Raw genomic sequence first — 16,125 nt, forward strand, 5'->3', positions numbered from 1 at the left:
TCTTGACAATATAAGAACATCTTATTTTAAAAATATAGAATTTCATTTATAATTAGAGACTTTCGTTCTGTTTCAGTTGTTTCTAAGTTCAATGCTTCTTTGTTATGTAACTGCAGAAAACAACTTTCATCATAGATTTCGATTTTAATAATTAGCCCTTTTTAAATATCAAAAAATGTATATATTTGCCAATAACTGAAATACACACACATACACACAATATAGTTGCTTCTGAGTAAGGGAATATAATTTTATCCTTGCTACATTATTTAATTCCCTTTAAAATTCTTCTATGACTATTATACATAATAAAAAAGCAATTTTCGAAAGAAATGATAGAGTTACTATTTCTATATCATAGAAAGAATGTTATTATCTAATCTGCCAGTGATCTTAAAATGAAAATTCTGTGATTGTAGAAATAAAATATTTTCCTAGCTTTTTCCTCTACCTTCAGTACTCTCAACCATGTTATCATATATAATTATCATGGTGAATTTAAAAAGTAGAGTACAGGACAGTGAATTATTAACTACTTTCATATTAGAATGATTTAATAAGAGATTAGCTTCAGAGAAATTGAATAATTCGTTAAGAAGTACTTTCATTGGGATCCTTGCTCTCTACTAGTGTAATCTATGACAATACAAAGTTGCCAAAATCCAGAAACAGAATCCTTGAGCACAGAAGAAAGATCTAGCTAGTAACACATTTTCAAATGCCAGCTATACTCTAATACTGACAGAAAATTAGCAGACATATTTGGAGGAAAATGTTTCAAAAGGTACTATTTTTTTGAGTACTTCCATTTCTAAACATCCATCAAAAAAAAAAGTGCATAAAACCTATGTCCAAGAATGTCAATGCAATGATTGTTTTCTTCTTTAACTGATTGTTGCAAAAGAAATATGGCTATTGTTGTAACAAGCAAAATAGTCCAGAGATTTGTTTTTTAAAACTTAAATAAAAAATTTCCCCTACACTTAGTCTCATATGCCTTCCATCTGATCTTCTAAAGTACTCAAAATTAAAAGACTACTGTAGATCCTTCTACATATATCATATAATCATACACAAACACACAAGAATTTATTTTTTAAGTAAAAAAATAAGTTTTTAAAACTATATTACAATCTACCTTTTTAAAAAATCCAATAGTATTACAATGGATATCTTTCAAGATCAGTATATTCTGAGGGCTAATACCAACTTAGCTACCAACTATATATGTTGACTATCTGAGTCTTTTCCTATTTTTTTTTGCCATGATAAAGAATGATGAAGTTAGCTTGCACAGGTTTTATTTTATATCAGTAAAACAACCTCCCTTCATTAAGAAAAATTAAACTGTTAGTTCAGTGGCTATATGTACACAAGAAAGTTTAAAAATATGTTAATATACATTTCTCTTTTATATTTCCAATATCTGTTTGAATAACTTAGCCCGTTTTGCCACATGCATCCATTTACCTCCTGGAGAATCAAGATTACTATAGAAAGAATAAAAGGAGAAAGATAGCATCAATATTCAGATTTCTATAGCAACAGGATTTTTGGAGGCCACTGGAATATGGTTGTTACAGATATAATGAAAACAGAAAGATGAACTCAGTATTCAGATTTCTACAGCAAAAGGGAATTTTTGCCTGGCAGCCTATAGACAAGCGGGGTGGTATTTCAGTTGTGTGAGGCCCTGCAAGGTGAAGGGCACATCTCCAGGGCACATCTCCAGACTCCTGTGGCAGCCAGACAAGGGAGTTGGGGGGATGAGTAAACTAGTCGGTTCAGGGTTCCAAGCCTGCAGCTGAGCTGTAGTTCTTTAAACCGATCCTGGACAGGCAGTTTGGGGCAGAGATAACCTCCTGTCCAATGGCTCTTCTATGCTCCCAGCCCAGTGACTTGGACAAATGACTCATCCCTTCTGTCCTTGGTTCTCCCACCTGGGTGTCCTGATACTCAGTGATATCAGTTACAGAGAGTGCTCAGCTCTCTTGGCAGACTTACAAGAGGTAGAAATGCAGCAATTATTGAATTATTAATGAATATTAATACTAATATTAATACTATATCATTTTATTTGGTACATGGACTCGATAATTGTTACATCCTCAGTGAATTGCACTCTTTGATATCATTAAGTACTTTTGTTTCACTCTTTTTTGTGCCTGAATTTCTTCTCATCTGATATTAAATATGACACCCTTTGTTCCTGTTTGTATTTTCCTGGTATTCCTTTAGCCATCTTTTAATGTACAAACTTTCCAAATAAAATTGTTTTGGAGGTGTCTCTTAATGTCAGTGTAACTTATACTTCATGATCCACTATGAAATTTTTATTTTAAATTGTGATGTTAGCCCATTTTTATATACTGATAAGACAAACACACTGGCCTCCACTCTGTCATATTTTAGGTTTTCTGTTTTTAAATTTATCTGTTTTCCAGTTGTTTGCTATGTGGCCTATTATTTCTGTTGATTGTGGGTTTCTGTGGCTGTGTGTGTCCATGATTCTTGTTGCCTTGTCCTCTTTCTACTGGGATGGATTATGTAGGATGACAATGGTAGTATTTTCCTTTTTTTTTTTTTCTCACCAAATGCCCTCTCTTCTATCACCTTATTTTAGTAAATTTCATTGTACTCTACTGTTTTCCTTTTTTAAATATCTTAGAGCTCTTTTACCTGATTTTTCAGTTTTAAAAAGCATTACTGAGGCACCTGAGTCGCTCAGTCAGTTAAGCGTCTGCCTTTGGCTCAGGTCATGATCCTGGGGTCCTGGGATCGAGCCCCACATCCTGGCTCCCTGTTCAGTGGGGAGTTTGATTCTCCCTCTCCTTCTGCCCCTTCCCCCTGGCTCCTGCATGCACTCCCACTCTAGCTCGCTCCTTCTCTCTCTCCCTCTTACTATGTCTCTCTCTCAAATAAATAAATAAAATCTTAAAAAAATTACTTGCCTTCTGTTTCATGGGAGGCAATCAGAACACTTACTCACCTTACACTTTTTCCCTTTTGCCTCTAATTCCTGCTGGATTTTGTCTTTGTACATGCTATAGCTTGGAAAACTTTCCCAATGTCTTTCATTGTGATATGCCTGTTCAGGTTCTTTTACTTCTCTGGGATTTTATTTTGCCAAATTATATTTTGTTAAATTATATTTTGCTAGAGTGCTAAGCGTTTCCTTCAGTGTTTCTACTTTTCCTGCCCCAAAGCTGTATGATGTTTTAACAGGTACCATCGTTTTTACTCAAAAAGGACTTCTACCACCAGATAACTAATTCCTCTTTACTGAACTGAATTTTTTCCCCTTTTTGGACTGAGGTGTTATCAGTGGATATACTAGCAAACTCCCACTCTTCTGCTTAGTTAGGCTTGAGAAAGAAGCCAATCAACATCAAGCTCATTCATTCACAATGAGACCAACTGTGCTTCCCAACTATAGAGACAAAGAGCAACTATCCACCAGGGGTCCATACAGCATTCAGAGCCCCTCTGTGGGTACATGCAACAAATATACACCTGTGAGCCCTATCTGAGATAGTCCACTGGGGTTTACCAGCTTTGACTCTATTTTCACAATACAGAATAGGGATTGACAGGGCTGCTTCTTCTGGAGATTTCTGGGGAACTCAAGAGTCCAGAGCATATTCCCTCACCCTGTACACTACAAAGTAGGAGAATGGCACTAGGGATGTGTACTCAGTCTAATGTCTTCTCAAAGTTACTCCTGAACTCACCCAACCTTGCTACTAGCTATAATAGGGGCATCAGGTTTTGCATCTCTGTGATAAAAGCTAATCAGTAATCTGGCCCTATTCCTATCATTATGCTCAAGTTTCACATTCTTCATTAAACGAAGGACATAAATATATAATTATAATAATAATGCATACAATAGATGCTTGGCATCTGTCAACTCAACATGTGATTTTCAACCATTCCAGAGACACCTCATTGTTCAGGACATTTGTTATTTTGCTGAAGCATGAGTAGGAATCCATATTGCATTGTGGGTTGTCTAGGGACCAGTCATGAAGCACTGAGGGGACCAGCTGTGCTGGAGTACTGGCATTCCAACTTGACTTTGATGCACATGTATTTTTTCCTATTCTATTCATCATTTGGTTCAGAGGGATTCTCACTAGATATCTAAGGAGTTTTCTTAGAGGTTCCCCCCCGCCCCGCCTACAAATGATTCAAAAGAAGAAAGGTCGGCATATAAGACAGGATGTGTAAATGTGCCTTTGAGGTTCTGACATTCTTTACCATCATAATGTTATAGGATAACAGCATGAGCTTTGTGCCAACTATGCTTGTCAAAGCCTAAGTAAACAGAAACAAGCGAGATGAATGTGTTATATGTAAACAACCAAAGAACTATAACTCAGGTGAGACACCTGGGCAGGTTTTAGTGGTTTAGGAAATGACTATTATTGGAAAGGAATGGATGGAAGAAAAACCAGAAATTTAGAAATAGATGTAAATTTAGAAATAAATGTAAAGAAATGTGGTTGGGACATACTTGCAGGTACTTCAACATGATATTTTCTGTCTTACCTTGGAAGATCGGAAGGTAAATGCTGTTGATTTTACATCTGCGTTTTCTTTGTCCATGAGTAGAAGGCTTTTGTCTTCCATGAGACTCAAGTATTTTCCTGTTGTGACATGGCGTAGTCGGAAAGGCTGGCCCCATCTTATGTGGCTTCCACTCCACCTAACAAACATAGTTAAGACTTGATCCAATAGCATCCACAATCATAGGAGAAAAAGCAATTAAAAGGTATGTGTTGGGAAAGTGAACTTTGCCTAACATATATTGTCTTATTCAACATTCCTCAAAACCTTGTGATGTTGGTGGTATGAATTTGACTCCACAAATAACAAAATGATTATCCAGAATCATTAAGTAATGGTCAATGCTACACAACTAATAGTAAATGGAAGCATAATTTAACTCAAGGAGTTTGACTTTAAAATATAATGCCATCTGTACTATATACTACCGCATGCAAAGATGACTAAGGACTTGTGGTCCAAGTTAACATTGAATCACTAGTCACAGACAAAGAAATTTTAAGTTTAAAGAATACTTTAGAATTTACTAGTTAAAAACTTTTGTTGGATTTGCAGGCTTGAAAATTATAGTGGTAATTCAGTCAATGCCTAATTGTAACTAACTGGAACTCACACATATAAATTACAGTATATATGTACTCAAAATCTGTTCCTATGCATTGAAAGTTAATCATGTGAAATAACCGTATCATTAAAAACTGATCAACAAAAAAGATAAACCAAGAAAATAAGAATTCTAAAAAGGTCAAGAGAGAAAAAAAAAGAAACACTACAATGCAAGTAAACAGAACATACAAACTAAGGTTGCAGAAAAAAGATAAAAAGCAAAGTTATGATCATTAAAATCTGCTTTGTAAAATGACTTTCAGACAGGGTAGAAAAAAATCAACACACACACCATCCTTGTTTCAGACAGCACTGTGTTTACTGAAAGTTACATGTATCTGATCCTTGTACTCACTACAGTAAGGAAGAAAAACAAGGCTCTGATATGTACAACTTTCAGTGAATGTGGTGATGCGCAAAACCAGACAGCCTCTTATCACTGATAAAAAATACAGTGAAAATAAAATAATTTTTTAAAGAACTAAAAATAAATGAATGAAAAAGTTTGATCATGCATATAAATGCAAAAGGAACAAGTCCTGGTAAAGATGATATTAAAAAAGTAGAACTTAAGGCAAAAAGCAGAAAGGGGATACAGTTAGGTATTTTATAAGGAGAAAAAACATACTCTAAAAAGAATGTATGTCATGAAGCTCCACATGTCATTGGCAAAAAGAAAATGACACCAAAGGAAGATAATTACAGTGGAACAGTACAACAGAAACAATTACAGTGGAAGCTTTTATCATTGTGTAATGAATCAAACAGACAAAAAATGAAGATACGGAGAATTTTAACATGATTTTATCAATTAATAAACTTGTTTTAATACAAGGTCATTCAAAAGGCCATCAAAAAAATGTAGGGTCTTTTGTATTCTACAAATTGAGAATACTTTCTTCAAATTCATCAATCTTTATAAATTGTAAGTCAATTTTATGCTTATTCCTAACTTGAATTTTTCAATTAGAAAATTAGCAGGGAAAATTAACAGTAGAATGATACTGGGATAAGACCATTATTACATGGATTTGTTTATGAAGGTAATTAATTTGCACAAGTCCTTCAACTAAAACAATAACCATGTACCAATAAACCTTCTAATAACACAGTATTGTCAAAAATGAAATTAAAATTTGTTTACCAACAATAGAATATTAAATTATTTCTAGTCTGGTAAATGAACAAGCTTTGTTTATTCCCCTCTTATAAAATAAGTATATTCTTTGCACATGCCATGAAAAACAATTATTTTTAATACTCCCATTATTTGAAGAACCATCTAAATGTTTTTCCTAGGTAATGACTTATCTTAATCATCATACAAAACAACTTCATTTCAAAATAGTTCGAAATTTTGACCAAGTAATATTTTGTACCAGATTCTGGTAGAGGGTATTCTGGATACTATGTACAAATCTACTTAATTAGGGAACATACTTACAAACACTCTTTTCAAGTCACCAAGAGGATTATGTAAGAAATGGAATGAATTTGGCCATTTATCAGCAAAACACTGTAAAGTCTAAGCATATTTCCTTTAGCATACAGCCATCCAAATTAGCTGGCCTCTAATGCCCATGGACAAGCCCAGGATAATCAAAGGGCAGCAAATATTTAGTAAACTAAAAACAGTAACATAGTAATGCAAAGCAGTTTCCTATGGTAACACAGCAAACCAAAGCATCTCTCATCTTTAAATGGCTGAAAAACTACCTGCTCCACCTGCTGCTGTTTAGTGTCCTTTGCTGTCATGGGGATTCCAGGCAGTCAGTGGAGCCACAAACACTGTGGCCCTGACATGCACCCTCTCACCTCTGGCTGACCAGGAGATCAGGCTCTTTCTGGATTCTCAGTTATCTACTATAAAGTTAAAACAGACCCCACACTTCCCATTTCAAACTTCAAACACTAGGCAACAGTAGTTAAAAAGCATCAAGACCGCATAATAGAAGGATGTGCAGAACAATCTAAATTTATGTCATTACAGTTCATCAAAAACAGCATTGACAATAAAAAACTCTGGTTTACAAGAGTTCTCATCCTTCTTTTTTTTTTAACCTACAAAATGAGACAGATTTAGGACCTTGTTTGTTCAAAACAACTAAACCAACTAACCCATTTCTTTAAGCACATAATAACAAAAGGGAGGCATATCAATAAATTTGAAAACACATCTGGAGTCTGTTTTATAATGGCAACAACACCTATCTAAACTTCACCTTTATTGACTCATTTTGCTAATTAGCTTGTCATTTTCATAAAACACAAGGTAAAGGAAATTCAAATATATATTTAAAACCCCTTTCCCTGAATTTTCTGAATAATTTATGAAACACATAAAAGCTCTGAGCTCTCCTCCCTTTGTTTTATAAGGCCACCACTTCTTTTTCCATCTTATTAAGAGATATATTTCTAATAAAATTTTACTTTTAAGTTCAATGTTTACCAGAGTTTTAACATTTAAGTGGATTTTATCAACTATGAGCTATATAGAAGAATTTATTATCAGTTAATTAATAATTAATGGAGTTAATATAGAAGAACTTTTTAAAGTTACAGACATTATCATTGGAAATACAAAAAATATAAATTATTTTATATATCTTTTTGTTGCAGAGGCATATGCTAGAGTAACAAAGTCTTTCAATCATAAAAAATATGATTTGGGATAAAAAATTCTGTCATGGGAGAGTAACAAATATGATGATGATGAGAAAGAGTATATAATTTCTACTATTCAAAAAGACTAAGTGCAAGTATTTTAAATAAACAAAGATGGGTATTAAATCATAGCAGTAATTAGAGACAATGAGATACTTTTAAAAGAGTGGTATAACTTTCATTTTAAAATATCACTACTTCTAATACACCATAAGTTACATTTTACGCATCTATTAAAACTGGTAATAAAAAAGCTTGATAATGAAAAATTAATGCATTGGGATATATAAGCAAAAATGACTAAAGACCATTAAACTATTTTAATCATCATTAGATAAGCATTAATCTCAAAATATTAGGTCTACAAAGATAGCTATTCTATACTAAGATAGTTCCCTACATCCATTCATGGAAGCTATAACCTTAAATCAATCATTTCCTAAAAGTTTAATGTAATTGGGAACAAACACACTGGAAACTTATTGCTTTTTTAGGCAAAGGAATGAACCTTTCCATAATCAAAAAAAAAAAAAAACTGGTGAATATTTTAATTCTATTTAAAAATAGTTCAAAATTACACCTTGATCACCAATATTGCATTTATTACAGGAATTAAAAGTCAACATCTGAACAACTTTTGAAGTCACCAAAAAGAAAAAAGAAAGAATGCAAATACATATATTTGTTTGTTTCTGTAATGAACAAATGCACAGTAACTTCATATTGCAATCCAGATTCCTTACTTGGCTACCAAGATATTTGTAAATAAAGATAGTGACTGCCAGTAAGGACCCTTGTAATCTCGTTCATGCTCAAGTTTCTTGTTTTATATGTGCCTTTAGAAGGTTAAATCCAGACACTGTCAGACCTGAAATGTGTAACAGGCTTGCAAACCATTTTTCCTGTTTCCAAACCTTATATCACTCTGTCTTAGGAACACCTTCTGCCAGGAGATGCACAGACGGGGATGAGAGGATGTTACCAAAATAAATCAAAGTAAAGACAAGAGCAGATAATATAGAATCACTGCATACTTCCTGGTGAATTTAGCCTAAGAAACCAAAATAAAGGTAGGCAAAAGGGCAAGAGGACAGACAAACTCTCCACCACTTTCTCAGTGTCTCATTTGCTTCTTTGCTGTAGTTGTTAGTGTGAGCTTTCATGGAAATGCATAAGTCCTCAGCATTGGAAGTATCTAGTACACTTGAAGCACATGGCTGCATTTACAAGTTCTACTTACGCAACTCTTAGTGTCTCTAGCCTCCACAGGGAACGTGCATGAACAGATACAGCACCACCTTCATAGTGAACAGTTCTGGTTAAAAAGGAAAGAAAAAAAAAAGCTCAATTTTAACATGTGTCAGTCTTGAACTCAATTATCTCAAGCTAATGAAAAGAGATAAGCAAATGGAAAGCCTATGGATAAAGTTATACTTTTTGGCATGAGACAGTATAGCTGGAAATAAAAATAACAGAAATAAGTGTAACAGTGATCACTGTAAATTTGCCTTGAATAAACACTTAATTTAAACATATTCATTAATCATTTTCTTCCTCTACTCCCATTCATTTCCTCTCCCTCTTCCCTGCTCACCTCTTCCCCTGTCTGACTCTGCCTCCATCTCTCCCCACCAGTGAATACCTTCACTTATTTAACTTAGGTGCATAAAAATACTCAGCTATGCGCTTACATATACTTTAATATCTGATTATCACAACATATAATTGATTATTAAACCACATATAATTATTTGTGGTTCTAAATTCTATTGTAGATATATTAAACATTGTAAAGAAATGTAAGAACATACTAATTTCAATGTTTTATTACAACACTTTGCAAAATGACAAAGATAGAAAAGTATAAAGATCACCAAAAATATGATCATCAGCAAAGAAAGTGACACACACAATGACTCTGAATAAGTATCACATATACCCAACTTCCAGAGCTCACATAATAATTTGTTAATATAGTAGAAGTAATGCTATATACATTATCCAAATTGAACTCCGTACCAACCCGTTGAGACAGTTTTAAGGAAGCCATTGCTTATGCATGCTCTCTGTTTCTTCCCTGAGACTCAGTCTCTGTCTCTACAGAATCTCTTTCATCATTCAAACACACATAACCCTATCCTGTCTCAAATTACACCATATTCTCCTCTCCTGGTCACCCCCATTATGTGCCGGAAAATCACCCTCTCACTTCACCGTGCATTCCAATCTTGCTTTCAGACTCACTTCTCCAATGAAACAGATTTGCTAAGACCACCAAATGATATTCATGGTCCCAAATCCAACAGACTGTTGTTGATTTGTTTTTGTTTTTTTTTTAAGATTTTATTTATTTATTCATGAGAGACAGACAGAGAGAGAGAGGCAGAAACACAGGCAGAGGGAGAAACAGGCTCCATGCAGGGAGCCCGATGTGGGACTCGATCCCTAGTCTCCAGGATCAGGCCCTGGGCTGAAGGTGGTGCTAAATCGCTGAGCCACCCAGGCTGCTGTGTTGATTTGTTTTTTAGAGTTTTTTTACACTGTGGAAAAATCTACTGTCTTGATAGTTTTTCAAACACCATTCTGACCTGCTTTTCCTATCATGTATTTTCCTATCATGATATTCCATCCTATTGTTATTATGGAAATTTTCAAAAATACACGAAAGTAAAAAATTATTATAATAAATCCCCATATACCTAGCACACAGTGTCAGCAATGATCAATACAAGGCCAATTTTGTTTTACCCATAACTTCTAGCTACCCCTCCACATACAACTACAAAAAACTCCTATATATATATATCATATATATACACACACACATATTATATACACATACACATAAAATTCATCTTTATGAAATCTCCACTCTGTTCAAATTTTCCCAAAAATGTTTTTCTGTTGCTCTTTCAAATCCATATCCAAACAAGATGCACAAAAACAGTTAAGTATCTTAAATGTCTTTTAAGAACTATTCTTCTTTTTTCCTTGTTGGCATTATGTATTGTTTGTCTGGAGTTTCTACATTCTGGATATTTCTGATGACATTCTCACAATGTTTTTTAACATGTACCCCTAAAATTGTAGTTACATATCTAGATCCAGTGTTTTATACTCCTTACTATGTCACATCTGGAGGTAATAGTGACTACTTATTGATCTTTCTATATTAAAATTGTTGGTAGGGTCACAATCACCTTGATCCATCCTTTATAAAAGTTTTAGGTGTACCAATGAACAATGTCATAGATAGTTCCCTACATCCATTCATGGAAGCTATAACCTTAAATCAATCATTTGGTTTTCAATCATGGCTAAAGATATAATTATGTGGATAGGTTTTCAAAATGTGATGCCATGGGATCCCTGGGTGGCGCAGCGGTTTGGCGCCTGCCTTTGGCCCAGGGCGCGATCCTGGAGACCCGGGATCGAATCCCACATCAGGCTCCCAGTGCATGGAGCCTGCTTCTCCCTCTGCCTGTGTCTCTGCCTCTCTCTCTCTCTCTCTCTCTGTGACTATCATAAATAAATAAAAAAATTTTAAAAAAAAATAAAATAAAATAAAATGTGATGCCATGCCCTCACCAATGACCAATTAAACTAAATCTGGAGTCAGGATTTTTATTTAGAGATTTTCTTGGGCAGCTCCAGTGGCCTAGAGGTTTAGTGCTGCCTTCAGCCCGGGTGTGATCCTGGGGACCTGAGATCAAGTTCCATGTCAGGCTCCCTGCATGGATCCTGCTTCTCCCTCTGCCTGTGTCTCTGCCTCTCTCTCTCTCTCTCTCTCTCTCTCTCTGTGTGTGTGTGTGTCTGTCTGTCATGAATAAATAAAATCTTAAAAAAAATAAAAAATAAAGATTTTCTTTATGTACTTGACAGAGAGAGAGAGAGTGCAAGCAGGGAGAGTAGAAGGCAGAGGGAGAAGCAGGCTCCCCACTGAGCAGGGAGCCTGATTGTGGGGCTTGATCCCTGGACCCTGAAATCATGACCTGAACAAAGGCAGACACTTAACTGACTGAGCCAACCAGGTGCCCCTGGAATCAGGATTTTTAAAAGCTCTCCAACTGGTGGTAGTGAGAAAGTAATGTCTGAAAATCATAGTTCAGATCAGTTTCTAAACAACAGCACTACTGATATTTTGGGCCAGATAATTCTTTGCTGTGGGTGGCTGTCCAGTGCACTATACGGTGTTCACTGATCCCTGCCCCCTACCAACCAAATGCCAGCAGCAGCTGTCTCCTCTATCCCCCACCCCGCTTGTGATAACCAAAAATGTTCCCAGATGTTACCAAATATCTTCTGGGGGACAAAACCACCCCCACTGTTGAGCCACTGGAATAGGTTAGTGGCTCTAAATCTTTAGTGAATATCAGAATGATCTTGCAGGCTTTTTAAAATAAATATTTCAGGGCATCCCCTGCCCCTAAGTTCCCAATTCAGTAGATGTAGGGCAAGGTGCAAGAATTTGTATTCCTACTAAGTTCCATGACCTTGGCGCAGCTGGTCCACATTCTGAGAACCACTGGATTAGAATCATTAGTTTACTAAGGCAGTGATTCTTAGCCTTGGTTGTATATTAGAATCACGTGGAAAGCTTTAAAAACCTCAAAGCACAGATAATTTTCAGGCAAATTAAATCAGAATCTGGCTATATACTTAAAAATAACAAATGACAAAATATAGAGGTATGTGTGTATACATATATAGACAGACACACAAAGAGACAGATTTTTAAATCAGTCTGACCTTTAAAAAAGATCTTGTATGCAGCCATAAAGAAAATTTTTTCAGATTTTTTTTAAACTAAAGCTCTTTACTCACCATATTTTCTAATTATAACCAATTACACTAGGAAAATAAATACTAAAAATATTTTTATAATTTACCAACCTGGAGAACTCAGAAGCTCTTGTAAATAATTCATGGGTCAAAGAAGAAATAGGAATTACATCCTATCTAGTATGCAATGAGGATAAGAACACTTCATAAAAAGTCTAGGATTCATAGGCAAACTTTGAAAAATTTAGGCCTGTAATCCTTTAATTATTAAAGAAGTAATGAAAACAAAATTCAAGAGCTGTCTGAACAGATTAAACAGAGAACAAAATAAATCAACAGAAAATTAAAAGAAGGGATTCTATGACATATTATTAAGTATGAGACTACAAATGATATACATTTTCTGTACAACAATAAACCTACTGCATATACATATGTATAATGCAGAAATATTCTCTGTATGAACATAGAGAAAGCTGCTGAATGATGAATACCAAGCTAGTAATACCAATTACATAATAAAGGTTATGTAGGAGCTAAGCTTAAGAATTAAATGGACTCTAAGATACAAATAGCATGAATAATGTTTATATACAATTGTATATATTATACATCATAAAGTATATGAAGAATTATCCTTCAAATGTTTTATTCTTTCATTACTTTTCCTTTATTAATTGAATTTTACAATGATATTTTATTATTTGTATAATTAGAAATCTAATGATATTTTAACTTAAAGGGAAATTAATATTTACAACACAAATATAAAGTCAAAAGGAAAGTTGGATCCACCTTCCTACCTGAAATACTTTTAGGTCTAACTGATTGGCTTCCTGAATATCTTCTGAAAGGACTTGCTGCCTTTAATTATTTCTTTAAATGTTTCATTGGCAGCATAAAAAATCTGATGACTTACAATTCTTCGTTGCCAACCTGGGAAATCTTTGCTATATACAGAGTCTCCCCATGTAAGTACATGGCATGTCATTGGTTGCCCAATCAATCAATTATTCATAAGTTATTTTGACTGAAAACTGGCCTCCCAGTATCAAGATCTTAATATAATAAAAATCAGTCCATCATAAATCACATAAGGACATTTAAAATTATTTAGAAATTGGTCTACCTGGACAGATACACCCATTCTTGGAAGGGAACATCCCTTTTCCCTGCAATGTGTCTTAAGTATCCAATCAGAATCCAGGAAAACAATTGTTTCAAAGACCCACAACTTTACCAAATTGATATTAGAGACCATATTTAAACTCATACAACTAAATGATCATAATCATAGCAAATGCTTTATCAATAGGAAGATCAGAGAGAAAGATTCTCTAAGAAAGTGAGCAGACCCAGAGCAACAGCATCTTTGTTGTTCAGCATCCCGGGAGATTTCAATGCAAACAGTGGCAATGATATCAAAATTTAAGGGAAGGTCAACTGGATATGAAACACAGGGCATTTGCAGCTCTCTGTTCACTGAAACATTATTTTTGTAGTGAACCACAACAATGTTAACACTAATAAGAAAAAAAGATGTGTTAAGAGAACTGGCCATTGATATCATTCGTAACAGAATTTTTTTTCAAAGAATCTTCCACCTCATAAATCAGAAAATTCAAAGCCACTATAATTTCACTGACTATGAATTTTTTAAATACACACACCTAATAACCAATCATGTGTGCCTTATTCAATAATACTCTGAAAAATTCCAGGCTTCCAGCTATAACTTATGCCTACATAACACATTATCTCCCTATATGATACACTTTATTAAGGAGCTCCTATTTCAGGTTGATGACATAAAGTTGCCTGAATAGGCTCTTTCAGGTTATTCTTCCAATTAGTATAAATTCTTCCTATTATGTCATCAATTCCACTTCCTGTAAGTATTCTGTTGTCCACTGAAGTAAAAGTAATGAGCTATTTCTGCATTTTCAGCTTATAAAATATAATTTAAGACTAATCTCAATTGTCCAACAACTTATTTCTCAGTAAAGAGCAGGCACTTTGACAGCCAGGATAGGTCATCTTCAGAATTTCAGGCCCAGAAAAAGCTAACATTAGCATAATAATAAAAGCACAGTCCTTAGGAGCTCTTCACAGCATGACATTTTGGCATATATTGGTATATATTTATAAGAATTTTATAAGATACACAATTCCAATTAGTGGATTTTCACACGGAACCATAAAACACAATTAATAAAAGATTCAATGCACTAAAGAGAACCCTTCACCTTGCAAGGAAACTACTTTTTTTTTTTCACTTTGTGAGTGCTGCCACAGAGTACCTTCCTTGGTGAATAATAATTATTTGCTCCCACCTATGACAAGGCATTGAAATGTGGACATATCACTCTCATGCTTGATTGTGACTAGCTTTCTGAAGATGTCATTTCTTTGTATAAACTTGTGCAAAGTCAATGAATTCCTCCGTGACTCATTTCTTGACACACAAAATGAAGCTAATGGTCATTGGATGACTGTGAGGAAGAAAGGGAAGATAGAACCCATGGAGACCTCTCAGAAGAGTCCTTACACAGCAAATGGAGCTCCGAGGGTGTGGAGGAAGAGGATGGTGCCATATTCAATCTTTCCAAATATGGAGTTAAAGACTCAATACTGCTTGTTCAATTGAACTGATGATAGTATCATATACTCATTTATATGCAAACGTATAGTAAGTCCTAAATTTTAAAATTGCTCAGGACAACATGAAAAGGAAATAAAGCCATGATTCAGACAACCTCCTTTTTAGATTCTTCTACCATACAAGTGTGTGATTCTACCATTCAACTTCAGCAGTGATCTGCATACTCCTTTTGCTTCCGTTAGTTCTATGTATCAAATAAAATTATTCATTTGATATCTTTGTGGTCTCGAAATTCACATACAAATCAATATGACTTTTTTTGGCATCTAATACTAGAGAAAACTCAACCTCTGAAAAGATTATACACATTACATGGATTAAAAAATACTTTTTTTTCCCTAGCCACCTGCTCTCTCTTGTAAAGGTGTAATCCTGAAGGCACATTCACTTGGGCTGTCAGCACAGGACTGCCACACGTCTTTGGGACTGCTGGTTGGAACTGATGGCCCATCCAAGACTTTCACAGCCACCATGAATAGGAGTTCTAGAACAGGGCCTGGAAAACTCTTCTAATGAAGAGCTAGACAGTAAACACTTTAGACTGAATGGGCCATATGTTTTTTGTTTCATACTACCTAACTCTGAAAGCATGTTAATGGACAATATGTAAAAAAATGTGCATGTCTATGTTCCAATAAAACTTAATTTGGAAGAATAGTCAGGGGGCTGGATTTGGCCCACACACCACAGTTTGCAAAGCCTGGTCTAAAATATCCTGGTCACATTATTGGTAATTTTAATCTCAGAGAAAACCAGCTAGATGAAATCTGAGGTCTGAAGTTTTTTATAAGTATATTAGGGTTCTTCAGAGAATCAATAGGATATAGACATTTCTTTTTTTT

General features: G+C 34.7%; 1 protein-coding gene across 1 annotated transcript in view; it reads right to left on the bottom strand.

The window, feature by feature from the left end:
- RYR2 (ryanodine receptor 2) overlaps positions 1–16,125 on the bottom strand; it is a 753,550-nt gene that overhangs the window by 383,286 nt on the left and 354,139 nt on the right. The window contains exons 12-13 of the mRNA XM_072822940.1: positions 9,080–9,154; positions 4,552–4,708 (exon numbers count right to left, since the gene is read on the bottom strand). Of these exons, the coding sequence (XP_072679041.1) occupies positions 4,552–4,708; positions 9,080–9,154 (232 nt within the window). The remainder of the gene's footprint in view (positions 1–4,551; positions 4,709–9,079; positions 9,155–16,125) is intronic.

Source organism: Canis lupus, chromosome 4, assembly GCF_048164855.1.
Source record: "Canis lupus baileyi chromosome 4, mCanLup2.hap1, whole genome shotgun sequence".
Classification (NCBI taxonomy): Eukaryota; Metazoa; Chordata; class Mammalia; order Carnivora; family Canidae; genus Canis; species Canis lupus.